The sequence below is a fragment of the Rhinopithecus roxellana genome, chromosome 5, assembly GCF_007565055.1.
Source record: "Rhinopithecus roxellana isolate Shanxi Qingling chromosome 5, ASM756505v1, whole genome shotgun sequence".
Lineage (NCBI taxonomy): Eukaryota > Metazoa > Chordata > Mammalia > Primates > Cercopithecidae > Rhinopithecus > Rhinopithecus roxellana.
The window spans coordinates 162160191-162186645 of NC_044553.1; the positions used below are offsets into that span (position 1 = coordinate 162160191).

At 47.3% G+C, this 26455-nt stretch overlaps 1 protein-coding gene and 1 pseudogene across 11 annotated transcripts in view; both read left to right on the forward strand.

The window, feature by feature from the left end:
- Positions 1-15520, forward strand: part of MARK3 (microtubule affinity regulating kinase 3) — a 119204-nt gene extending 103684 nt beyond the window's left edge. For 5 of the 11 annotated variants that reach the window (XM_010353605.1, XM_010353608.1, XM_010353602.2 and 2 more), the window contains 4 exons: positions 1414-1671; positions 9834-9860; positions 11504-11548; positions 14572-15520. In XM_010353605.1, coding sequence (XP_010351907.1) covers positions 1414-1671; positions 9834-9860; positions 11504-11548; positions 14572-14917 — 676 coding nt within the window. In that variant the 3' untranslated portion in view covers positions 14918-15520. Of the gene's footprint in view, positions 1-1413; positions 1672-9833; positions 9861-10103; positions 10227-11503; positions 11549-11586; positions 12023-14571 lie in introns of those variants that run through there. The other 6 variants (XM_010353606.1, XM_010353607.1, XR_004057236.1 and 3 more) reach the window with 5 other exon arrangements.
- Positions 15521-19152: 3632 nt separating this feature from the next.
- LOC104654503 lies at positions 19153-25050 on the forward strand (annotated as a pseudogene).
- Positions 25051-26455: the final 1405 nt, after the last annotated feature.

The window sequence follows — 26455 nt, forward strand, 5'->3', positions numbered from 1 at the left end:
GTGGCTCATGCCTGTAATCCCAACACTTCGGGAGGCCAAGGCAGGTGTATCGTTTGAGCCCAGGAGTTCAAGACCAGCCTGGGCAACATGGCAAAACTGTGTCTACTAAAAATACAGAATTAGCCAGGCATGGTGGAGTGCGCCTGTATTCCCAGCCACTTAGGAGGCTGAGGTGGGAGAACCACCTGAGCCCAGGAAGTTGAGGCTGCAGTGAGCCATGATCGTACCACTGCGCTGCAGCTAGGTGACAGCAAAAAAACCCTGTCTCAAAAAAACACCAAACAACATAGGATACTCTGTTACATAAAAGCTAGTTCCTATACCTATAGTCTTATTAATTCATTTAAAATACATCAGTGTGGGCCGGGTGTGGTGGCTCATGCCTGTAATCCCAACACTTCAGAAGGCCAAGGCAGGAGGATCGCTTGAAGCCATGAATTTAAGACCAGCCTGGGCGATACAGCGAGACCCTATCTCTACAAAAAAATGCGATGGCTTGGGAGGAAGGTGTGTGCATTACACACAGGTTGCTCTGTGGTCACTGCTCCTTCATACTGTGTTTCTGCCTCTGCCTGAACCCAAACCCCTCCCAGCCTGACAGAAATGTTCGCTTACGCAGCTAGCCCTGCCTCAGTTTGTACATCTACCTGTTGGCTAAGACATCAGAAGCCGATGTCCATGTCAGCCTCTGGGCACCCCAAGATGATGTTACCTCCAATAGACAGTGAAGGAGATAACTTCAAGGCTATGTAAGAAAAATGCACATTCTTTGTGAAACTAATGTGTACCCACTGCTTCTTAATTTTGTGCTGTGGATTTTATAGTCTGAGATTTTGTTACAGTTGTCCACAAGGTGTCCTTCCTCCATGTGATTTTAGTTAAGCACATCTTGTGTCATGATGTCCTCGGTTGTGTGTGTGTGTCTTCGTGCCTTTGCATACTACAAAGTGTATAAGAAGTTCCTGCTCCTCCCAAGTTGCTTTCAGCATGTGGAATTTTATACATATACCATTTGTGTACTTCCAAAACTTTTCAGTTGCCTGTTCTTCAGTTACACCTGCATATCTTTCTTTCTTTCGTATTGGCACAGTTCTCTGTATGTAAGCAATTTGAGAGGGAAGCAAAGGGGAGAAGTTTGAGTTAGCTGTTCTCTGTCCTAGAATTTCCCTGCATTAATCTTATCCTTGAAAATATATATAATACTGGTCCCTTAAACTCCATGAGGCTTTGTCTCATTATGTATTGTTCTTTTGGTACCCTTTCCCACTTAACTTTTGCTCCTAAGTCCTATAAAATACCCCTTGAATCTGGATTTATTATACCCAGTTTTCTCCACTGTGTATAAAAGGTATATTGTGACTGTAAATTTTTGTATATCATGTTCTGAGCGCTTCTTACTTTCTGATCTCATAGCACTATTCCTGATCAGAGAACTCCAGTCGCTTCAACACACAGTATTAGCAGTGCAGCCACCCCGGACCGAATCCGCTTCCCAAGAGGCACTGCCAGTCGTAGCACTTTCCACGGCCAGCCCCGGGAACGGCGAACCGCGACATACAATGGCCCTCCTGCCTCTCCCAGCCTGTCCCATGAAGCCACACCGTTGTCCCAGACTCGAAGCCGAGGCTCCACTAATCTCTTTAGTAAATTAACTTCAAAACTCACAAGGAGGTAAGTGCTAGGTGCTGGTTGTTTTGGAGTGAACCCGTCGAGCAAAAAGAAAGATGTCTTCTTTGTGTGAAGTCACTGCTGCCTGGATGCTTTTCAGTCTGCCTTCAACTCATGGTTTTCTGGTTTTATATATATCTAACTTTATACTTTAAAACCTTGAAAGTAGAAATTGTAGAGCTCAGAGTCTTCATAACACTAAGAGTTAACTAGCATTTAGGAGGTTTTTGTTACTGTTCTTTAATTATTGTTCCTTTTGCTCACATGTCTGTCTGCATGGCATGTTCGTTGTAGTTAAGCAGGCAGACCTCGAGTTCTGGTGTGGGTAGGGGGCTGGTATTCTGTAATAACCAGCAGGAAAGACCATGCATGTCTTTCATAATCATCTCTAGCCGTGGGGGAAAGAGACAGCTCCTCTTTTCTCAATTGTTGTTAAGGGGCAGTAAATTTCTTAGAGTCCAAATCTTGAAAGTTTCTCGGCCGGGCACGGTGGCTCAAGCCTGTAATCCCAGCACTTTGGGAGGCCAAGATGGGTGGATCATGAGGTCAGGAGATCGAGACCATCCTGGCTAACACGGTGAAACCCCGTCTCTACTAAAAATACAAAAAAAAACTAGCCGGGCGAGGTGGCGGGCGCCTGTAGTCCCAGCTACTCCAGAGGCTGAGGCAGGAGAATGGCGTAAACCCGGGAGGCGGAGCTTGCAGTGAGCCAAGATCCAGCCACTGCACTCCAGCCCGGGCGACAGAGCGAGACTCCGTCTCAAAAAAAAAAAAAAGAAAGTTTCTCTCTGTCTTAGTAATTTATATTGAGAGTAAGGTAATGTCCTTAAATAGTATAGTTTTGGAGATAAAGTCTCTGGTTTACTATAAAAAAAGAAGTTACTAGTAGTAGTAGTAGTAGTAAATGCTGCATGATTCTTGACTGGTGGTCCTGGAAATTTTTTAAAATGTTCCATGTGTCTAGAAGGCTAGCATTTGGGGCCTCAGTAAACTCTCAAGGGTCCTTTGAGATAACTTCATTTCCATAACTTTGTTACCTGTTACAAAAGCCTAGAAATATTGGCTGCTTCAAGAGGAAAAAGAAAGGGTGCCACTTTGAACCATAAACAAATAGTGAAAAGTACCTTTCCAAGAAGGAATCCAGGAAACCCAAGAGCCCCTGCAGTTTCAGGACATCCTAGGGGAAATTTTGTCAAATTAAGTCTAGCTGTGGATCAGTCTGTCTGTGGTATCCTGCAGGTTTGCCTGGGACAGACCCTCTTGTTTGTCATCTGTAGCTTACAGGACAGCAGTAGGAGTCCTTGCCAGGTGTGAAATGATCAGTGCCCTCCTCTGTTTTTCTGCATTCCCTATGGCGTATAGCCTGTTACTTCATTTCACTCCATCTCCATTGTTTAAGCTAAATGTAATTTTATATTCAATCATCTGAAACTTCAGTGAGTCACGTTAAAGTCTGATCTACTTATTATTAGGACATGGAATAGATTAGGTAGTATTCCTTTTTTTTTTTTTTTTTTGAGGTGGAGTCTCACTGTCGCCAAGGCTGGAGTGCAGTGGTGCAATATTGGCTAACTTCAACCTCCTCCTAGATTAGGGAGGATTTCTGAATCCAATAGCATTAACTAGAAGTCAGATGGGTCAGAAGGTTTCTTTTTTTTCTTCTTTTTTTTTTTTTTTTTTTTTTGGTATTTTTAGTAGAGACAGGGTTTCGCTGTGTTGGTCAGGCTAGTCTCGAACTCCTGACTTCGTGATCCACCTGCCTCGGCCTCCCAAATGCTGGGATTACAGGCGTGAGCCACCACACCCAGCCCAGAAGGTTTCTATTTACCCTCTTACTCACTTCTTAGCCCCTTTATTAAGCCACCTCATTTTAGACTGGGCAAAACAGAATGAGCCAAAGAGCTTTGCCAGGTTTGGGGCACCCATTCATGACCAGCCAGCAAGAGAGATGGTGAGTTCATTCTGAGAAGAGTCTATTGACTCCCAGAATAAATCATTCCTTCCTGGTCAGCCATAGTGGCTCACGCTTGTAATCCCAGCACTTTGGGAGGCCGAGGCGGGTAGATCTCCTGAGGTCAGGAGTTAAGAGACCAGCCTGACCAATATGGTAAAACCCTGTCTCTACTAAAAATACAAAAATTAGCCAGGCATGGTGGTGGGCACCTGGAGTCCCAGCTACCCAGGAGGCTGAGACAGGAGAATTGCTTGAACCTGGGAGGCAGAGGTTGCGGTGAGCCGAGATCATACCACTGCACTCCAGCCTGAGTGATAAAGCAAGACTCTGCCTCAAAAAAAAAAAAAGGCCGGGCACGGTGGCTCAAGCCTAGTAATCCCAGCACTTTGGGAGGCCAAGACGGGCAGATCACGAGGTCAGGAGATCGAGACCATCCTGGCTAACACGGTGAAACCCCGTCTCTACTAAAAAATACAAAAAACTAGCCGGGCGAGGTGGCAGGCGCCTGTAGTCCCAGCTATTCGGGAGGCTGAGGCAGGAGAATGGCGTGAACCCGGGAGACAGAGCTTGCAGTGAGCTGAGATCCGGCCACTGCACTCCAGCCTGGGCCGCAGAGCTTGACTCCGTCTCAAAAAAAAAAAAAAAATTTGAGTTTATTTGTCTTCTTCATACTCTTTTTCAGTCATTTGAGGACTAGTATTGGGCTAGGCCAGGTGGCTCATGCCTGTAGTCTCAGCACGTTGGGAGGCCAAGGCGGGCGGATCACCTGGGGTCAGGAGTTTGAGACAGGCCTGACCAACATGGCAAAACCCCATCTCTACTAAAAATACAAAAATTAGCCAGGGGTGGTGGCACGTGTGTCTGTAGTCCCAGCTACTCTGGAGGCTGAGGCAGGAGAATCGCTTGAACCTGGGAGGTGGAGGTTGCATTGAGCCAAGATCACGCCACTGCCCTCCAGCCTGGGTGACGACAGAGCGAGACTCCGTCTCAAAAAAAAAAAAAAAAAAAAAAAAAGACTAGCATTGATTTTATTACATGTATATAATGGAAAAAGGGAAACAAGATTATCATTGATAAAAATATCAGCTACCTCTTGTTTTTTTTTTTTTTCCACAGAGTCTCACTTTATCTCCCAGGCTGGAGTGCAGTGGCGTGATCTCAGCTCACTGCAATTTCTGCTTTCCAGGTTCAAGTGATTCTTGTGCCTCAGCCTACCAAGCCGAGTGGCTGGGACTACAGGCGCCCACCATCACGCCCGACTAATTTTTGTATTTTTAGAGACCCGGTTTTATCATGTTGGCCAGGCTGGTCTTGAACTGCTGACCTCAGTGATCCACCATGCCCAGTCAAAGCTACCATTATTTGAATGCTTATTATATGCAAAGGTAGATGTCTGTATACATAGATACAGTCATATTCATTTTATACATATAAATATGTATGTACATTATATATATGCATATTTTATGTATGAGTATCATACATACACACGTTTATATGTGTGAAATGAGTATATTTATTATACACATGTACAAGTGCACACACACACACTCATTTAATTTAATCTCCATAGTCCACCCCATTTTATAAAAGAAACTGAAGGTGAAGTTCGGAGAGATTAAGGCACATATTTTTAAAAGTATCAGGGCCTGGTGCAGTGGCTCATGCCTGTAATCCCAGCACTTTGGCAGGCCGAGGCAGGTAGATCACTCAAGGTCAGGAGTTCAAGACCAGCCTGGCCAACATGGTGAAACCCCCTTTCTACTAAAAATACAAAAATTAGCCTGATGTTGTGGCGCACACTTGTAATTCCAGCTATTTGGGAGGGTGAGGCAAGAGGATGGCTTGAACCCAGGAGGCATAGGTTGCAGAGAGCCAAGATCACACCACTGCACTCCAGCCTGGGCAACAGAGTGACACGCCATCTCAAAAAAAAAAAAAAAAAAGAAAGTATCAGGCTGAGCCATGTCTCTCTGACCAGACTCTGCCCTTTTACCCACTGCACTGTGCTCCCCTTAGAAAAAACAGTTGCAGGCGTGACAGTTGCCTTACACTTATTTCTTGTATTTGAATTAAAATTGGAGACTCAGGCATGTTGTTTAAAAAAATTCTAGTGTTCATCTGATTTACAATTTCCAGGCTATTTCCACCCCCAAATGTTTGCTGAAAGATAATCTTTTATCCTATCTTGTTAAAGTTTACTAACTGAGGTCTGTTATCTCCCTTAGTGCTATACTTAATCAGCTGTTGACAGTTTGTTCTTAAAAACAATCAAAATCCTTGCTAGAGTGGTTGGAAGTTCTTATCCTCCTTTAGCAATAATTGCTAGGATTAAAATTGCATTGCCTGAAAGGCTGAGGTGTTTGCACTTAGATGCTACAAGGGAGACCTGGTGTGGGCAGGTCTGGAGAGGGCTGGAGTCAGGAAGCCTGCACTCTGCTTGGAGAGTACATGGCTTTGGAGAGCTATGGGCCATTTGTAGTCAGGAGCAAAATTCTCTCCCCTTGGGATCAGGCTTGGCCTTGCTCAGAGACTTCAGAGTCACCCATACCCTGCAGGCAGAACAGCCAGGCAGACGCAAGTGCCTCTGCCCTCAGGTTGATCCATGTTGCCATGGGCAGTGTGAAGACCTCCTCCTGCAGCTTCCTCCTTCCTCTTTATACCTCAGGGGATTGTAGGAGGAAAGGTTAAGAAAAGCGCTCATATAGTAATTGATCAGTAACCCTGATTTTTCCTAGTGGAAGATTAGGAAATGGCCAGGCACCATGGCTCATGCCTATAAGCCCAGCACTTTGAGAGGCTGAGCCAGGTGGATCACTTGAGCCCAGGAGTTCAAGACCAGCCTGGGCAACATAATGAGACCTCATCTCTACTTTTTTTTTCTTTTTTTTTTTTTTTTTTTGAGATGGAGTCTCGCTCTGTTGCCCAGGCTGGAGTGCAATGGCAAGATCTCGGCTCACTGCAGTGTCCGCCTCCTGGGTTCAAGTGATTATCCTGCCTCAGCCTCCCAAGTAGCTGGGACTACAGGTGCATGCCACTACGCCCAGCTAATTTCTGTATTTTTAGTATAGACAGGGTTTCACCATGTTGGCCAGGCTGGTCACAAACTCCTGACCTCGAGTGATCTGCCTCCCTCGGCCTCCCAAAGTGCTGGAATTACTGGCATGAGTCACCACACCCGGCCTTTTATTTTTTTAATAAAAAGAAAAAAAAATTGGGAAATGGACCAGGCACTGTGCATAGCTCATGCCTATAATCCTAGCACTTTGGGGGAAAGTGAGGCAGGAGGATCATTTGAGGCCAGGAGTTCAAGACTGACCTGGGCAACATAATGAGATCCCCATCTCTACAAAAACGTTTTTTAATTAGCCAGGAGTGGTGGCACATGCCTGTAGTCCCAGCTGCTTGAGAGGCTGAGGCAGGAGGATTGCTCAAACCCAGGAGTTTGGGTTACAGTGAGCTATGATCACACCATTGTGCTCCAGCCTGGGTGATTGAGCAAGACCTTGTCTCTAAATAAATAAATAAATATTTTAAAATAAAAGAAAATTAGGAAATAAAAAATATATCTTAAAGACCTTTTAGTCGTTTTCAACTAAAATATTTTGGATAATACTGCCTTATATTTAGGCAGTATATATTAAAGATTTTCACTTTCTATGCATGATTGTACTGTTGATGACCCTGCTGTATACCACTGATCTGATTATGAAGTGATTGGCAGTTATTTATAGTAGGTAGACTTTTTTTTTTTTTTGAGACGGAGTCTCGCTTTGTCGCCCAGGCTGGAGTGCAGTGGCACGGTCTCGGCTCACTGCAACCTCCGCCTCCTGGATTCACACCATTCTCCTGCCTCAGCCTCCCGAGTAGCTGGGACTACAGGCGCCCGCCACCACGCCCGGCTAATTTTTTTTATATGTTTAATAGAGACGGGGTTTCACCCTGTTAGCCAGGATGGTCTCAATCTCCTGACCTCGTGATCCACCCACCTCGGCCTCCCAAAGTGCTGGGATTACAGGCCTGAGCCAGCGTGCCTGGCCAGACTTTTTTTTGAGGCGGAGTCTTGCTCTGTCGCCCGGACTGGAGTGCAGTGGCCGGATCTCAGCTCACTGCAAGCTCTGCCTCCCAGGTTTACGCCATTCTCCTGCCTCAGCCTCCCAAGTAGCTGGGACTACAGCCGCCCACCTCGCCCGGCTAGTTTTTGTATCTTTAGTAGAGACGGGGTTTCACCATGTTAGCCAGGATGGTCTCGATCTCCTGACCTCGTGATCCGCCCGTCTCGGCCTCCCAAAGTGCTGGGATTACAGGCTTGAGCCACCGCGCCCGGCCCAGACTTTTTTTTTAATTGGTAAATTAATACCTGAAGCAATGCCAAAGTTATCCCAACCAAGGATTTCATTAATTCAGTCAGCAGATATAGATGAGTGCCTGCTATGTCCAGTTACAGAACTGGGTTTTACAAATAGAAATTAGCAAACTCAGCCTATTTTTGCCCAGGGAAGCTGATTGCATTGATCATAAAAACGTCATTCGTAGTTTGAAAAATATTTTGTCAGATTATTTTCAGCACATCCTGAACATCTCCTTAAATTTTTTTAATGACCAGAGCTACCCCTTTTAAATAGAATTCTTCCTGTTTATTACATAAAAGTAAAATTCATACTGTTTTTTACCACTTAGTTTTTATTCATTTTGAGATCTAAGACTGAAAAGTCTACTTTAGTTTAAATTCCAATCACTTATTTTTTTCTTAAAACGTGATTTATGTCATACCACTGTAGCAAATAATGTGTTAATGTTTGTTTCATCTTCCTGAAAGAAGTAATGATTTTTTCTTAGTGGTTAAATATTTTATAATGAAGTTTTTAATGTTTATGTATAAGAAGGCAAGATTTTTGTTCATAAGGTATTCTGAAGAAAATTGAAAAATGTTTTATTACTAGTATATTGCAAATTACTTGTCACTTCTTTAACATAAGACATAAATTTTATCTTAGAAAGTGTATCTGAGGCCGGGCGTGGTGGCTCAAGCCTGTAATCTCAGCACTTTGGGAGGCCGAGACGGGCGGATCACGAGGTCAGGAGATCGAGACCATCCTGGCTAACACGGTGAAACCCCGTCTCTACTAAAAAATACAAAAAACTAGCCGGGCGAGGTGGCGGGCGCCTGTAGTCCCAGCTACTCGGGGGCTGAGGCAGGAGAATGGCGTAAACCCGGGAGGCGGAGCTTGCAGTGAGCTGAGAACCAGCCACTGCACTCCAGCCCTGGCGACAGAGCGAGACTCCGTCTCAAAAAAAAAAAAAAAAAAAAAAGAAAGTGTAGGCCAGGCGCGGTGGCTCAAGCCTGTAATCCCAGCACTTTGGGAGGCCGAGACGGGCGGATCATGAGGTCAGGAGATCGAGACCATCCTGGCTAATACGGTGAAACCCCGTCTCTACTAAAAAATACAAAAAACTAGCCGGGCGACGAGGCGGGCGCCTGTAGTCCCAGCTACTCGGGAGGCTGAGACAGGAGAATGGCGTGAACCCGGGAGGCGGAGCTTGCAGTGAGCTGAGAGCCGGCCACTGCACTCCAGCCTGGGCGGCAGAGCAAGACTCCGTCTCAAAAAAAAAAAAAAAGAAAGTGTATCTGGCCAGTGCAGTGGCTCACACCTGTAATCCCAGCACTCTGGGAGGCTGAGGTGGGCGGATCACTTGAGGCCAGGAGTTCGAGACCAGACTGACCAACATGGCAAAACCCCGTCTCTACTGAAAATATAGAAATTAACTGGGCGTGTTGGCATGCGCTTGTGATTCCAGCTACTCAGGAGACTGAGGCACAATAATTGCTTGAACCCAGGAGGCATAGGTTGCATTGAGCCGAGATTGCACCACTGCCCTGTGACAGAGCGAGACTGTATCTTTTAAAAAAAAAAAAAAAAAAAAAAAACAGTGTATCCATCTGAAGAGCTTTTAATTACAGCTAACGTCAATATTTACTGCTAAACCTTTTCTTACTTTTTTTTTGATATATTAAAAGATCACATACACATTTAATTGTAATTATTTTACTTTTTCAACAAATGTCAGCATTTCTTTGTTGATTGGCCAGAGAAGGAACCCTGCTTTGTTTTTTTCTTTCTCTCTGTAATTGATTAGATTTTCTGTTTAATTTATGCGAGTTATTTTTGTTAATTTTTTTTTTTTTTTTTTTTTACCTAATTTCTTTTAGAAACATGTCATTCAGGTTTATCAAAAGGTAGGATTTATATATACACATTTATTTTTCAATCCTCACTCCCAAATGGCTCCTGCAATTAACATTAGGTTTGGCTTTCTGGCCCTGTTTTTTCCTTATAAACTAAACTTTCTGCTGAGAACTAAATACTTAATTCCTTGAAAGGAAACTGAAAAGAAATAGATTAACTCTGTCAGGCATTTTAAAGGGCACCCATGCAACAAAAGGCTGATGCATGCTCTGTGTATTTTCTTTCTTTGGTAGAATTATTTAGCATCCAAATAATTCTGTCTTCATACTAATAACACCTAGCATGCTCCTGTTTGAAGAATGAGATGCTCAGTAATGTTAATGTACAGTTAATGATTATCCACAGGCATGCAAAAGGTAAGTGGTAATTGTGTTATTTTTATTTCACTGAGGATTGAATTAGCAAAAGGCTTTAAAGTGACAGGAAAATTAGCTAATACAGAAAACAATCGTAAAATTCAAATCTGCAGCCTCATTTGATTTGGCTTTTTCAGAAATTAAAATGTGAACAGCTGCGTAGCAGAAATGTTTTAATTTTTTCAGAGTTGAAAGCCACTTTCCAGCAACCACTGACGAAAGAGTATCTCATTATTTTTACTTAAAGCACTGCAGTAAGTGGTGTTCTGATTTTATTAATATTTTTTCGGCCAGGTGTGGTGGCTTATGCCTGTATTCCCAGCACTTTGGGAGGCATAGGCAGGCAGATCACTTGAGCCCAGGAGTTCGAAGCCATCCTAGACAATATGGCAAAACCCCGCCTCTACAAATAATACAAAAATTAGCTGGGCGTGGTGAGACACATCTGTGGTCCCAGCTACTCAAGAGGCTGAGGCAGGAGGATCACCTGAGCCCTGAGAGGTCAAGGTTGCAGTGAGCCATGATCATGCCACTGTGCTCCAGCCTAGGGGAGTGAGACCCTGCCTCAAAAAAAAAAAAAAAAAAAAATTTTTTTTTGATGGTAATAATCAAGAGACCAAAAATGTTGCTTTCTTAATGCACACATGAGGCAAGAAATCTTTCATGAAGGGCTACGCTGTACCTGTGCCTCTCAAGTCACCAGAAGGCCAAGCTGCGGGTCAAAACTGTGGGAAAAGCACTTTCTTCCTGTTGGTGGTTCCATTCTATTATTATTTTTTTAATTGAGCTTCCCACTTGTCTGATTTTTCCTTGGACAGAACAGGTAATAACTGAATGTAGAATCCAGCTGATAGCCTCACATTGGCTTTTAATTGGAAACCCATTATACTATGGGGAGCAGTTAGAAAGTGAGAATAACCCCATTCTGAGGCCGAGCATTCTCAGGGTGAAGAGCCAGCAGGAGTGCCTGCTGTGCGTGTGTGGTGTGCAGTGTGTGCAGCAGTGTGTCCTGTGTGTAGCAGTATGGCGTGCAATGTGTGTGATGTATGCAGTGTGCAGCCTGGAACTGGCCCCTGTGCACACCCCTGCAGCCTTGTGGAAGAAGGTAGTGCTGGCTCAGTCAAATGAGAGGAAGAGTTTTCATAAGCCCTGCTGGTGACTAAAATGTGTTTTGGCTTTGTTTATTTTATGGTGTTGCTATGGGTGGTCATGTACTGGCATGTAAGATTTCTTTTCTCTTTCCCTCTTCTCTCTGCTTCTACATTCTGTTCATTGAGACTTCCAACTGAATATGAGAGGAACGGGAGATATGAGGGCTCAAGGTGAGGGAAATGATTTTTACTTAAAAATTTTTTTCCAGATATTTACTTCATTTCTGTGGCAGAGGCAACACTATCTTCTGAATGTTCCATACTGTATTCCTGCTGTCTCCGTAGGAGTTAGAGGTTCGCATCAGGTAGAGAGGGTGGCCACAGGGGGGCGCCAGCCTGCCATGAGCACCGTCCAGATCCAGCTTGGCCTCTGCTCTATATTTGTGTTTGTGTTAAAAGCATGGCAATGCCTTCAGCCTTCCTGCCTGGGCGTTAACAGCCTTTGGAGGTCTGGGTTGGGTAGCAGTGCTCAGAGAAATAAGCCCTCAGTTCATCACTGACTCCTCACATAGTTCTCTTCACAAGGAATAAAAGCAAAGTACTTAATAGAATGTCCATATTTCAAACTAGTTATGTTTTCTTCTAAGAATGGTGATTATCTGGCCGGGCGCGGTGGCTCAAGCCTGTAATCCCAGCACTTTGGGAGGCCGAGACGGGCGGATCACGAGGTCAGGAGATCGAGACCATCCTGGCTAATACGGTGAAACCCTGTCTCTACTTAAAAATACAAAAAACTAGCCGGGCGACGAGGCGGGCGCCTGTAGTCCCAGCTACTCGGGAGGCTGAGGCAGGAGAATGGTGTAAACCCGGGAGGCGGAGCTTGCAGTGAGCTGAGATCCGGCCACTGCACTCCAGCCTGGGTGGCAGAGCAAGACTCCGTCTCAAAAAAAAAAAAAAAAAAAAAAGAATGGTGATTATATAATTGAGTGTTTTGCTTTTCTTTTTTTTTTTTTTTCTAAGACAGGGTCTCGTTTTGTCACCCAGGCTGGAGTGTAGTGGCACAATCACAGCTTGGGCTCCCAGGCTTATGCAGTCCTCCCACCTCAGCCTCCTGAGTATCTGGAACCACAGGCACTGCCACCATGCTGGCTAATTTTTGTATTTTTTTGTAGAGAGGGGGTCTCGCCACGTTGGCCAGGCTGGTCTCAAACTCCTAGGCTCAGGTGAACCTCCCACCTTGACCTTCCAAAGTGCTGGAATGACAGACATGAGCTGCTGCGCCTGGCCTTGCTTTTCCATTTTGTGTAGTTATCATTGCATGGATTTGTGGGGGGGCAGTCACCAGGTAATCTTAGGACTCTGTGTCCCTAGTTCTAGATCTCTTCCACTTGTGCCCTTTTTTATGCCAGTCACCAGCAGGCTATTTCAGGTCCTCATTCACCATTTGTCCTTTAGGTCTTTTTAAAAGCCCACTTCTGGTCATATGACCTTTCTGAATTAAAACTTTCAGTGACCTCCACTATTTCACCCGGCCACGTCCCTGCGAAGCCCTGAGTGGCGTGGTCCAGGCTGCCCCAGCAGCCCAGCTCCGCTGCCCCATCAAGGCGGAGCATTGGGGTGAGTGCCAGGCAGCATTCCCCCTCCAGGCCTGCCCATCCCAGCCAGGAGCAGGCTCTAGATCCTGGTTTGTTTCCCCACCCATAATAGGAAGGTGAGATAGTGGGGCCTACATGGACATCAAGTAAGTTGGGGCCTGACCACCGCAAGTACTCATTAAGTGCCACCAGCTGTTGTGGGGGTGATGACACTGTGCCTCCAGTTCCACTCAGTCTGTGTACTTTATTATGCCACAGACACATCCTGTACTTTCCTACCTCCCCTTTGACTGTGATCCCCTGTACTCAAAACAAAAACTCTTTTTCCTGTCTTCATTGCATTTTGTTGAAATCCCATAGCTCTTCATAGCTCTCCTCAGATGCAGGCCCACTCCCACCCGTGCCATTTCCTCCTTGTCTCATCCTGCCTGTCACACTCTCCTGCTAGGTGGGCTCCACCTCTTCTGCGGCCTTCTAGGGGATGGCCAACCTTTCCTGTGCTGCCGCTGTTGCCTCACCTTACAGTCTTCCTGGCTCCAGATTAGTTTGAGAGCTTTTGCTTATCTTTATAACCCATTTAGTATGTAATGTGGCATTTTATACATAGGAAGCTTCTCATCAGTATTGGTGGATGTGAACCAAATTGAACACTAGCAGGTTGGTGATACGGAGAGCTATGTGCATATGTAAAAACTGTAGCCCCTCACCTCTGATTAGTTGGCCATAGGATGGAGTATACTTGAGGTACATAGTCTGTTTTACTCCCAAGAATGCTAGTCAGTCACTGTCTTAACTGAGGCCACCAGATACACACATGAGAATGTAAATAATGGCTTGTGGCAATAATGACTAAATGCCAAAGAATGACTGGTAAACCGTGGTGTTCCCTAGAGACCCAGGCCTGGGCCCTACTCATGCTGCGTCTTGGGCATCCAGACCAAGGCTTACATTCTGAATCCACAGGGTATCCACATGGGTGGTGTCAGTCCTCCACAGACAGAGAAGTGTCCCATTGCATTTTTCCATCTGTTCCAGTAGTAAGATTGTGTCATCTCAGATTTTTGCTTTAACTGTATAACTGGACATTTAATTAACAAACCAGAGAAGAGGAAAGACAATGAGGTGGGTAGAGCATCATGTTCAGCCTCAGGGCCATTCACAGAGAAAGCGATTTTAGACTGCGGGTGTTGAGTCTCCAGTTACCCTGAGTGCCAGTTACAGTGATTCACATCTGAAAGAACTGTCGCAGGAGAGGGATAGCCCAGGGTGGATGGGTGAGGTGGGCAGGAACTGGCTGCCAACTCCCTCCCTGAGCTGGGCCTGCAGAGCCCTGAGTGGAGGAGTGGGGCACGCTGTCCCCTTTGCCTGATTTCCAAGGATTCTGTTTAACCAATTACTTTCTTCATTTTAGTAAGCACAGGTGGCTGGTGAAGATTTTACACCCAGGTAGATCTTTTTGTGTGTGACTTATGACTTTTAGAGGTTGGGGGAAGAAAATAGACGAAAATAGACTTAGTTACAAATGTGAGTCTGTGCAGGAAAATGTGGAGGTCAGTCGTTAGTTGTGTTGTATCGAAGATGTGAATGAGGAACTAGCTGAAGTGTAAGAGGTTGATTTTCCTGTACGATTAAAAATAAACCTGCCTCTGTGCATTTCAGTCGCAATGTATCTGCTGAGCAAAAGGATGAAAACAAGGAAGCAAAGCCTCGATCCCTACGCTTCACCTGGAGCATGAAAACCACTAGTTCAATGGATCCCGGGGACATGATGCGGGAAATCCGCAAAGTGTTGGATGCCAATAACTGCGACTATGAGCAGAGGGAGCGCTTCTTGCTCTTCTGTGTCCACGGTGATGGGCACGCAGAGAACCTCGTGCAGTGGGAAATGGAAGTATGCAAGCTGCCAAGACTGTCTCTGAATGGGGTCCGGTTTAAGCGGATATCGGGGACATCCATAGCCTTCAAAAATATTGCTTCCAAAATTGCCAATGAGCTAAAGCTGTAACCCAGTAATTATGATGTAAATTAAGTAGCAATTAAAGTGTTTTCCTGAACACTGATGGAAATGTATAGAATAATATTTAGGCAATAACGTCTGCATCTTCTAAATCATGATATTAAAGTCTGAGGACGAGAGCACGCCTGGGAGCGAAAGCTGGCCTTTTTTCTACGAATGCACTACATTAAAGATGTGCAACCTGTGCGCCCCCTGCCCTACTTCCATTGCCCTGAGAGTCAGCGTGTGGCCCCATCTCCATGTGCCTCCCGCCTGGGTGGGTGTGAGAGTGGACAGTATGTGTGTGAAGTGGTGTGTATGGAAGCATCTCCCTGCACCGCAGCCAGTCATTACTGGTGCCTCTGCGGGAGATCATGTGGTGCTAAAACATTACACTTGCCAGGGAGGAGAATACTGAGTTACTGCCAAGAATTAACCGTAAGACTAGTTCATAGTTAATACAGGTTTACAGTTCATGCCTGTGGTTTTGTGTTTGTTGTTTTGTGTTTTTTTAGTGCAAAAGGTTTAAATTTATAGTTGTGAACATTGCTTGTGTGTGTTTTTCTAAGTAGATTCACAAGATAATTAAAAATTCACTTTTTCTCAGTAAAATCTTGCATTGTCTCCTAATACTGTATTTAACACACCCTCAAGTTGAGCAAAAGGAATGTGTATGAAGGCTTGGGGTCACATGGACCTTAGCAGGGACCCCAGTGTTTGTGATTACCAGCATATTTTTTCTCCCAAGGCAATAAAGGGAGAAGACGGCCCTCATGGTGACCCAAGAAGGAAGGGAATCCAAGCAGCTGCAGCTTAACCCTGGGAGTTGTTGCTCAGCCCTATGGAGAAACACCAGGTCTTGACGGTTCTGGGTTGGTTCTCTGTGAAGTATGTAAATTTCCTTTTGCCTTTCTTGTGATTCACTACATGAATCAGACCTGCAGCTTTTGTCCAACACCTACGTGGTTGTGTAGGGGTAATGAGCTCATCACTCATTGTGTTGCTTTATTCTCACTGGGAAGTTGTCACACAGACTGGTGTGCTATTTTGGGTTCTGGGTTTGTTGCTGGTCAGAGTATGAAAGTCTGGAGGCCGGGCACCGTGGCTTACAGCTGTGAGCCCAGCACTTTGGGAGGCTGAGGCCAGAGGATCATTGAGTCCAGTAGTTCAGGACCAGCTTGGGCAACATGGCAAGACCCCATGTCTTCAAAAAATGAAAACATTGGCTGGGCGCAGTGGCTCACGTCTGTAATCCCAGCACTTTGGGAGGCTGAGACAGGCAGATCACAAGGGCAGGAGATCGAGACCATCCTGGCTAACATGGTGAAGCCCCGTCTCTACTAAAAATGCAAAAAATTAGCCGGGTGTGGTGGTGGGTGCCTGTAGTCCCAGCTCCTCAGGAGGCTGAGGCAGGAAAATGGCGTGAACTCGGGAGGCAGAGCTTGCAGTGAGCTGAGATGGCGCCACCGCACTCCAGCCTGGGCAACAGAGCGAGACGCTGTCTCAAAATAATAATAATATAAATAAATAAATACATCAGCCAAGCGTGGTGGCGCACCTGTGGTCCCAGCTTTTCAAGATGCTGAGGTGGGAGGCTTGAACCCAGGAGGTTGAAGCTGCAGTGAACTGTGATTGTGCATAGCACTCCAGCCTGGGCAACAGAATGCGACCCTGTCTCAAAAAAAAAGAAAAAGGAAAGAGAGTCTGGACAGTCAAGCAATCAGAAATATTGTTGTCTATCTCTAGAGTGGGCAAGGCACTATTCTGATTGTTTGAGATCCTCAGTGAGCAAAACAGACCCCTCTCTCCTTGAGCCTGACTTTCTAGGCAGTGGATAAACAAGTAAATTACCTAGCATGGAGCACAGCAGCACGTGCGAGAAAGCACAGAGCAGGCACGGGGTTCATCAGCACTCAGAGTGGGAATAGTTCTGCTTGGGCAGAGGCCTGGGTGGGCGCGTTCCCACAGATTTCTGGGGAAGAGCACTGCTCGGGCCTGAGGCCTGAGTGCACGGCATTCCTGGAGCAGAGTGTGGAGATGCTTCTCCTACATGGGAGCAGCTGAGGGGATGACAAGAGCCTTGTGGCCTTGGGCTTTCAGAGGATCACCCCGGCAGCTATGCTGGAACTCACTGAAATGGGACAACGAGAAGCTGGGAAAGTCGCCTGGAGGCTCTCAGCAGCAATACAGGCAAGAGGTAGTGTAGCCTTGGGTGAGGATGGGCCTTGGCGCAGGTGGTGGTTGGGTTTTGGATATGTTTTGAAATAAGAGGCTATTGCATTTGCCCTGGAGTTGGATATGGGGTGAGTAGAGCCAAGGACAGCTTCATGATTTTTGATCTGAGCAGCAGAAAGGCCAGAATTGCTGTTAGTTGAGATGCGGAATGTGGCTGGAGAGATGTTGGGGGACAGGAGGGGAAGAAGATGAGGAGAGCAAGCTGGGATGTGTTGAGTTTGAAGTCCCTTTCAACACTGAGTGGTGACGTCTAGTGGGCAGTTGGAGAGGGGCTGGGAGACAGAGGAGAAGCCGGGACTGAGTCCGGGACACAGCGTGAGGAGAGGGCCGGGGGAGAAGAGGTGAAGCTGGTAAGGCAGCAGCAAGGAGGGAGGGCCCTCCAGGTGTCAGAGGCAGGTGGACATCATGACCTAAGGCTCACCTTGTGGGAACTTTCCAACTTGACTTTTAGCAAGTAAGTCCCCTTCCCTCTCTCTGTCCAGTGCCTTTCAGAGTGGCGTCCTCTAGCAGAGCTCATTGTGCCCAGTCACAGACAGTGAGGACTTCCCCAGCCTTTTCTGCCTGGTGCAAGCTGGTTTTTATATCCCATTAAAGCATCACAAAGCCAACCCGGACAAGAGAATTGGGATGTCTCTCTGCACACATGAGCCTCTTTAAGGAGATCTCCACACAGACTTCTCTCCCCCTTAGCTGTCACTGTCTGTCGCTGTCTCTTCTGAGCAGTAAACCAAGGAGAAGATGTTCTGCTGTAAATTACTTCCTCCTCTGGGTAGATGCTTCTGAGCTGTTCTATGAAGTTCATGACTATGAAACTGGCTTCCTACCCCAAGGCCGGGCGTGGTGGCTCACGCCTGTAATCCCAGCACTTTGGGAGGCCGAGGCAGGTGGATCACCTGAGGTCAGGAGTTTGAGACCAGCCTGGCCAACATGGTGAAACCCCGTCTCTACAAAAATATTTTTAAAAATTAGCCAGGCATGGCCGGGCGCGGTGGCTCAAGCCTGTAATCCCAGCACTTTGGGAGGCCGAGACGGGCGGATCACGAGGTCAGAAGATCGAGACCATCCTGGCTAATACGGTGAAACCCCGTATTACAAAATACAAAAAAAAAATACAAAAATACAAAAAATACAAAAAAAAAAACTAGCCGGGCGACGAGGCGGGCGCCTGTAGTCCCAGCTACTCGGGAGGCTGAGACAGGAGAATGGCGTGAACCCGGGAGGCGGAGCTTGCAGTGAGCTGAGAGCCGGCCACTGCACTCCAGCCTGGACGGCAGGGCAAGACTCCGTCTCAAAAAAAAAAAAAAAAAAAATTAGCCAGGCCTGTGGCGCACGCCTGTAATCCCAGCTACTCAGGAGGCAGGGACAGGAGAATCGCTTGAACGCAGGAGGCGAAGGTTGCAGTAAGCCGAGATCGTGCCATTACACTCAAACCTAGGCGACAGAGCAACACTTCATCTCAAAAACAAACAAACAAATTCCTACCCCAGAAACACTCATCACAGCAGGTTCCTGTGCATCATTTCTGCAGAGGTAGAGCAGAGCCCTGCCAAGCAGAGGCTGGGCCACCGTGGACTTCCTCTTCCTTGTCTTTGTGCCTGGGACTGATTTTGAATTGTTTCCTATTTTTGCATTCTCAAGGACAAACTGAGTACTAGAAGTTAAATTCCTGTAAGAGAAATGAGTTTCCTGAATGCCCTGATGCAGTGACCACTCTATGCTCATATTTTCTTGAGGGGCTCACTTGTTATAAGCTGTGGCTGCATTTCAATGCGTTACTTGGTCAAATAAGGAATGTGTGTCTGAGACTAATATTCATCCACAGAAAGTTATCCAAGTGGGTTATATTTATAAGGCTATGTTACTATTTGATCTTGGCTTGATTTTAATGGCAACATAGGTAGTATTCCATTTACCCAGGTTAAAATGTGAAAACTCATTCATCACTAAGGTTCCAGGTCCTTTCTGTAGATTCTCCATTCTCAGAATGTGACATTTTTATTATGCATACGATGAATTTTGAAAAGGAAATTTCTGTGACCATTGAACATCATGAGAGACTGCATTTTTTCCTCATCGACTACCCAGAAATCTCTCAGAAGTGAGGTGAGGCACATTGTGGGGCTGTGCTACTGGTTTTATTTACCTGCCAAGCAGAGCATTGTCCTAATCCTGACAGTGGGGTTCCTCTTCGGTGAGTGCCGACTTCCCTCTCTTCTAGATCAATCTCATTAGAGGAACCAAAACCATATTCCCACAAGTAAGTGAGGTACCTGGCTCTCAGGCCACCTTTGCATTTCTGAAAGTGAAGGCCCATGCAGAAAACTGTTGGAAACATGACTGGCTTTTAGGAGGCCGACTGTGATCATTTTCACAGCATATGCTTCTCCAAAAGCGTAGACAAAAATGATTTTTTTTTTGAGATGGAGTTTCGCTCTTGTTGCCCAGGCTGGAGTGCAGTGGCGCAGTCTCGGCTCACCGCAACCTCCGCCTTCCGGGTTCAGGCGATTCTCCTGCCTCAGCCTCCCAAATAGCTGGGAGTACAGGCATGCGCCACCACGCCCGGCTAATTTTGTATTTTTAGTAGAGACGGGGTTTCTTCATTGTGGTCAGGCTGGTCTCGAACTCCCGACCTCAGGTGGTCCGCCCACCTCAGCCTCCCAAAGTGCTGGGATTACAGGCATGAGCCACCGCACCCATAATGATACTTAGAATAATGATATTTAGGAGAAAAACCTCCATACATGTGCCTGTGAATAAATTACAGTTACTGTGGAAGCCATGCCAGGCAGCCCTACCCAGTAAGCAACCTTTGTGCTGACCTTCAGGTCTGCAGAGCAGTTGCCCCTTCCATGGGTGCGGCAACCAAGCAGAGCAGGAGCAGAAGAGGGGTGTTTCCCATGCACTGTCCCTTCCAGTCTGTCTCAGAGGGGCATCAAAATGAGAAAGAGCTTGTGGAGTTCAAACCTTACATTTCTGTTGTGGGTTTTTTGTTTCTTTCATTGCTGATTTGCCACGCAGCTCAGGGGCCCTTTAGATGGGAGAAATTGTTGCTCTTCAAGGGAGTGAAGTGAAGATGGTGCCTTAGAGGTGTTCTAACAGTGCACAGGGAGTCCTGGGGTGACGCCCCCATGACGAGTGGAAGGAACTCAGTGTCCTTGTCAGTCGAGGAGAAAGAAAACAGTACAACAGCTATTTTTGTTTGTTTTGTTTGTCTTGGGTTTGTTTTGTTTCGTTTTGTTTTTGAGACAGCGTTTCGTTTTGTCACCTAGACTGAAGTACAGTGGCGCAGTCCCAGCTTAGTGCAGCCTCGACCTTCTGGGCTCAAGTGATCCTCCCACCTCAGTCTTCTGAGTAGCTGGGACCACAGGTTTGTGCCACTATGCCTAGCTGATTTTATTTTTCGTACAGATAGGGTCTTGTTTGTCTTGGGTTTGTTTTGTTTTTGTTTTTGAGACAGGGTTTCACTCCATCACCCAGACTGAAGTACAGTGACGCAGTCACAGCCCAGTGCAGCCTCAGCCTCGTGGGCTCAAGTGATTCTCCTGCCGCAACCTCCTGAGTAGCTGGGACCACAGGCTTGTGCCCAGCTAATTTTATTTTTCATACAGACAGCTACGCCCAGCTAATTTTATTTTTTGTACAGACAGGGTCTTGCTCTGTTGCCTAGGATGGTTTGAATTCCTGGGATCAAGCAATCCTCCTACCTCAGCCTCCCAAAGTACTGGGATTACAGGTGTGAGCCACCACACCCAGCCCCAGTAACTGTTTTAGAATGGTTCCTTGGAAAGTTCCATTAAAGCCTGGGCACAGTGGCTCACGCCTGTAATCCCAGCATTTTGGGAGGCTGAGGTGGGTGGATCACTTGAGGTCAGTAGTTTAAGACCAGCCTGGCCAACATGGCAAAACCCCATCTCTACTAAAAATACAAAAATCAGCTGGGCGTGGTGGCATGCACCTGGAGTCCCAGATACTCGGGAGGCTAAGGCAGGAGAAGAGCTTGAACCCAGGAGGCGGAGGTTGCAGTGAGCCAAGATGGCACCACTGCACTCAAGCCTAGGTGGCAGAGCCAGACCCTGTCTCAAAAAAAAAAAAAATCGAACACACTAACCCTCTTATCTTCCTCCCTCTCCTGGCTTCGCCAGTGCAGTAAAGTCCTTGAACGGCGTGCTCCCTGGCCCTCAGGAGAGAACACTGCTGGTCGAGTAGAGACTTGGTAAGGAAATTTTTCCCATTTCTAAGATGGAGAGTTCTGGACTCTGGTCTTTCTCCTTTCACCATCTTCCCGTCACACCAGCATCAGCATCGGTTACACAGTTATGTTGCCCTTTGTGTCTACTCTCCCCACACTTACTAGAATGTGAGCCCCATGGGGCAGCGATCTTCGTCCTTTTCCTTTTTCTATTCCAAGTACCTAGAATAGTGCTTGGCGAAGGCACTGTGAGTTCAAAATTAGTGTTAAAAAAAAAATGGCCAGGCGCGGTGGCTCAAGCCTGTAATCCCAGCAGTTTGGGAGGCCGAGACGGGCGGATCACAAGGTCAGGAGATCTAGACCATCCTGGCTAACACGCTGAAACCCCGTCTCTACTAAAAATGCAAAAAAATTAGCCGGGTGTGGCGGCGAGCGCTTATAGTCCCAGCTGCTTGGGAGGCTGAGGCAGGAGAATGGCGTGAACCCGGGAGGCGGAGCTTGCAGTGAGCCGGGATCGCGCCACTGCACTCCAGCCTGGGCGACTGAGCGAGACTCCGTCTCAAAAAAAAAAAAAAATGATAGGAAGCAAGCAGGAGACACATAGCCAAGTGCAAGACATTTTCAGTGGCTTGTAGTCAAAAGTGTCACTTAGGTCCCCCCAGCTGCCCCTGCCCCGGATGGCCCAAGGATGAGATAGGTGTCTGCTCTGGGGTCATGTTTTGGTTTATAGCCTGGCCTGTTTGGTCTCCAGGAGCCCTTTGAGTCTTGCCGGTTTGACAGAGAAGACTGAGGCCCAGAGGATGGAAGGAATGGGACTGGCACCCAGTGAGCTTTTCCCTTCACCAAAATGCTTACACAGGTGATGTCCATCATTCAGCTTGGGTCAGGGACAGACCATGCACATTGTGGTGGTGGGTGCTATGGACATGAAGTAGATGACCCTGCGTGGAGATGACATTTACCATCGGCTGTGGAACTGGAAGTTAAACCCTTTGGCTTACCACCCTAATCTGCATCTGCACTAGAGAGTCACACAGCCCAGGCAGTGTTTGGATTTCAGCCCTAGGAAAGAATAGCAGCCTGCCGCTTGGTGGCAGCATGTGAGCTGGGGTTTAGTGGGGAGGGGGGCAGTCGTGTAGGCATCAGCAGTCCTAGCACCAGGCCGAGGCGAGACCCTCTGAGTGGAGTCCAGGTCATTACAGGGCCTGAATGGGTCTCTCGCAGAAGAAGGAAAGCTGGTCCTGAGGTTGGAGCCAGGGGAAACTGGGGGCCACTGCAGGCGTTCTTTGTTGCCATCGGCTTTGGTTCAGTAAGCTTTGTTGATTTATTTTGGTTTTTTGTAGTTGTTAGAGTGATGGGGCTGATTGCCTATAAGTTCTGAGGTTCTTATTTGCGTTTCCGGCTCCCTGGGTATTCATTCATACCTGGTTTCTGGCTGTGGTGAAATGTCTTCTGACCAAGTGGATTGACAAACCGAGGGCTTCACTGGAGCAGTGGCAGGGGGCGCGGTCACTGAACAGAGAAAAAACTCAACTCATCTTCATCTCTGAGGGGGCTCTTTCCCCCAGCCAGTACCTTCTGCAATTTCCTGATCTGTCTACATTCCACCCACTTAACCCACCTCTAAGTTATTTTAAAGCAGCATTCTAGAACCCATCTCTCAAGCAGGAGTGAAGGCTCCAGTGGCTCATCCTGTGCCTCTCCTGCGTCTGCAAGCACCTGCAGTGCCGGGACGCTCACAGTCCGCCCCCAGGACCTGTGGGGAGAGTTCGGCTGCTTCTGCTGCTCCACATGCACATGGGCCTCCTCACCAACCACCCTGGCAGTCGCCTGCTCTTGGGAGCTTTAACTATTCAAGACTCAGTGGCCAGGCACGGCAGCTCATACCTGTAATCCCAGCACTTTGGGAGGCTGAGGCAGGAGGATCACTTGAGGTCAGGAATTCGAGACCAGCCTAGCCAACCTGGTGAAACCCTGTCTCTGCTAAAAATACAAAAAATAATAATAATTAGCCAGACATAGTGGCAGTGCCTGTAATTCCAGCTACTTGAGAGGCTGAGGCAGGAGAATCACTTGAACCTGGGAGGTAGAGGTTGGAGTGAGCTGAGACCTCGCCACTGGACTCTAGCCTGGACGACAGAGCAAGACTCCGTCTCAAAAACAAAAACAAGGCCAGGCACAGTGGCTCACGCCTGTAATCCCAGCACTTTGGGAGGCCGAGGTGGGCAGATCACGAGGTCAGGAGTTCAAGACCAGCTTGGCCAACATAGTGAAACCCCGTCTCTACTAAAAATACAAAAATTAGCCGGGTGTGGTGGCACATGCTGAGACCACGTCACTGCACTCTAGCCTGGGCAACAGAGTGAGACTCTGTCTCAGAAAAAAAAAAAAAGACTCAAGTATTTGAAGATTAAAAGTGTGTTTCCTCCCTGAATTCTTTTTTTTTTTTTAAGAGTCTCACTCTGTTGCCCAGGCTGGAGTGCTGTTGCGCGATCTTGGCTCACTGCAACCTCTGCCTCCCAGGTTCAAGCGATTCTTCTGCAATCTTGGCTCACTGCAAGCTCCGCCTCCAGGGCTCAAGCGATTCTCCTGCCTCAGCCTCCCAAGTATCTGGGATTACAGGCGCCCACCACCACACCCTGCCTCCTCCCTAAATTCTTGCTTCTCCAGGTTAAGCTGCCCCAGTTATTTTCAGGTGTTCTAGAACAAAACAGGAAGACTTCTCATCAGTCATTGGTTCATGTGTTCATTCATTGCAGCCATATTTTGAGGGTTAAGGTAGGAGAAGCTCCTCTGTGCTGACCCTTGGAGATACAAAAATAAGCAAGGTAAGACCTACTGGCCTCGACCAGCTCATCGCACAGGGAGGCAAGGGGCACTGGTGTGATACTAGGACAGGCTGATGCTGCATTCAGGAAGACCAGGGCCCTGGCCCAAGGGAGCCGGGCCTGGGTGCAGGGGAGGCGAGTAGAGGAGGCAGCGCACCGAGTCTGCTCAGTGGGAGAGAGGAGTGGCACGTGCAGAGGCAGGCGCCAGGGGCCTGGCTCATTTCCGACTCAGGCGCGGGGGCAGCGGCTGGGCCGCCAACTCCTGGGCAGGCTCACTCTTGTCACCAGCCCAACATGTTATGTCTCAGACACTGAGACACTGCACTTCTGTGAAGGGGCGTTCATTCCTCAGTACTTCATTAGGGAGTGACCTAGCAAGCTCTGGGCAGGGTTGTGCTGCTGCCAGACCAAAGCAGACTAATACTGCACCAGACAGCCAGAGCCTAGCGACGCCAGAGAGCCTGGCATGAGACTGCCTGTGCTGGCTCCTTCCAGAGCAAGGCCTGCTCTGACTCGCCTCACCCTCCTCTCAGGAGGGAGCTGCCAGCAGGCGTGGGTAGGCGTGAGCACATTCTCAAAGCAGTTATGTTTTGCATGGAAGTCAGCTGGGAAGTAGGAGCATATGTAGTCATGTTCATTAATGTGGCACCAGAAGTCTCTGGGTAGATGGTGCCTCAGAGACCATTTCCAACCTGCGACCACCCTCCACTCCACCCCTTCCCAAATGCACCTGTGCACTTGCAAGCTCTGCCCTGCCAGTCACTCCCCGGCTATAGGCTGTCTGCTGCTCGTTAGCACACAGCTTGGCTGTTTCTGGGCCATGTGGTTCTCGTGCTCTCCACCCTAATCCATTGCCCACTCCTTTGCTACCTCCATTCTTTGGACTCTAGAGGGCTCCAGCAAGCTTGTCCCATGCTGCTCGGACATGTCCTCAGCCTGTCGCCTTGGGTGGGTGTTGCTGCTCCCCAGAATGGCGATGCTATGTGTCCTTTTGTACTGACACCACTAAGTACGTAGGGTACATTCTGCTGGCTTGCATTTCCTGGTTCAGGAATGCCTTATCTGAAATGCTTGGGACCACCCGCATGTGTTTTGGGTTTAGGGTTTTTTCAGATTTTGGAATATTTATATTATACCTACTGGTTAAGCATCCCAAAGTTGAAAATCTGAACTCCGAAGTGCACGTGCGAGCCTTCCCTTTTAGCATTACATCAGCACTCGGGTTCGGATTGTGGAGTAGTTTAGATTTCAGATGTTTGAATTTGCTATACTCCACCTGTATATTTCATTAATTTCACCAAAACACTGGAACTTTGCTGACAAAGTAGTCATGTTATCCTGTGTCAAGGCCAGGAGAACAGAGGAAAACAAGCACCATGCTCCTTTCTGACCTCAAGCAAGAGTGAGGCCAGACTTCTGGCCCCTCTGCCACAGCGCTTTGTCCCCCAGGTAGGCGCTGCTGCTGTGACTTGGATGGGGGCTGCAGCACGGGGGTCCCTCAGAAGCACAGCAGTTTTGGGGCCAGACATAGTGGTTCACACCTGTAATACCAGCACTTTGGGAGGCCAAGGCAAGAGGATCGCTTAGTCCAGGAGTTCAAGACCAGCCTGGGCGAGTAACATGGTGAGACCGCCGTCTCTACAAAAAAATTTTTTTAATTAGCCAGACGTGGAGATAGGCTCTTGTGGTCCCAGCTACTGGGGAGGCTGAGGAGGGAGGATCACTTGAGCCCAGGAGATTGAGGCTACAGTGACCTGTGATCCTGCCACTGCATTCCAGCCTGGATGACTTCAAGACCCTATCTCAAAAAAAAAATAAAAAGTAATAAATTTTAAAGGAACAATTTTGGGTACAGATGAATAGCGCTGCCTTTATTGTTTCTCTTTTTCTTCTTCCTTTTTTTTTTTTTGTTTTGGTTGAGTTGATTGCCATATTTATTTTCCTTTTGAGAGTGTAACACATTTGAAGTGCCTTTTAATATGTTGGATAGTTGATGGGTCAAAGGCATTGACAGAACTAGACTTTTCATTTTCATTTTAGTTTTAATGGAAGTTCTGTCTTTTTGCTGTAAGTTGTATATTTCTGAAATAGCTTTGATGTGTGTTAACACAGACCACATACACCAGTAATGGATGCAGCTGAGTATAGGTGGAATGAGAGCAATGAAGGAAGACCTAAGCCCTGCCCTGGAGGCAGGCTGCATTCTCAAGAGAGAATGCTCACCAACTGAGCAGTCCTCTAATGGGGAAGAGATGAGGACAGAGCCCAAGGGAAACGGGGATGCAGAAGGAGGCC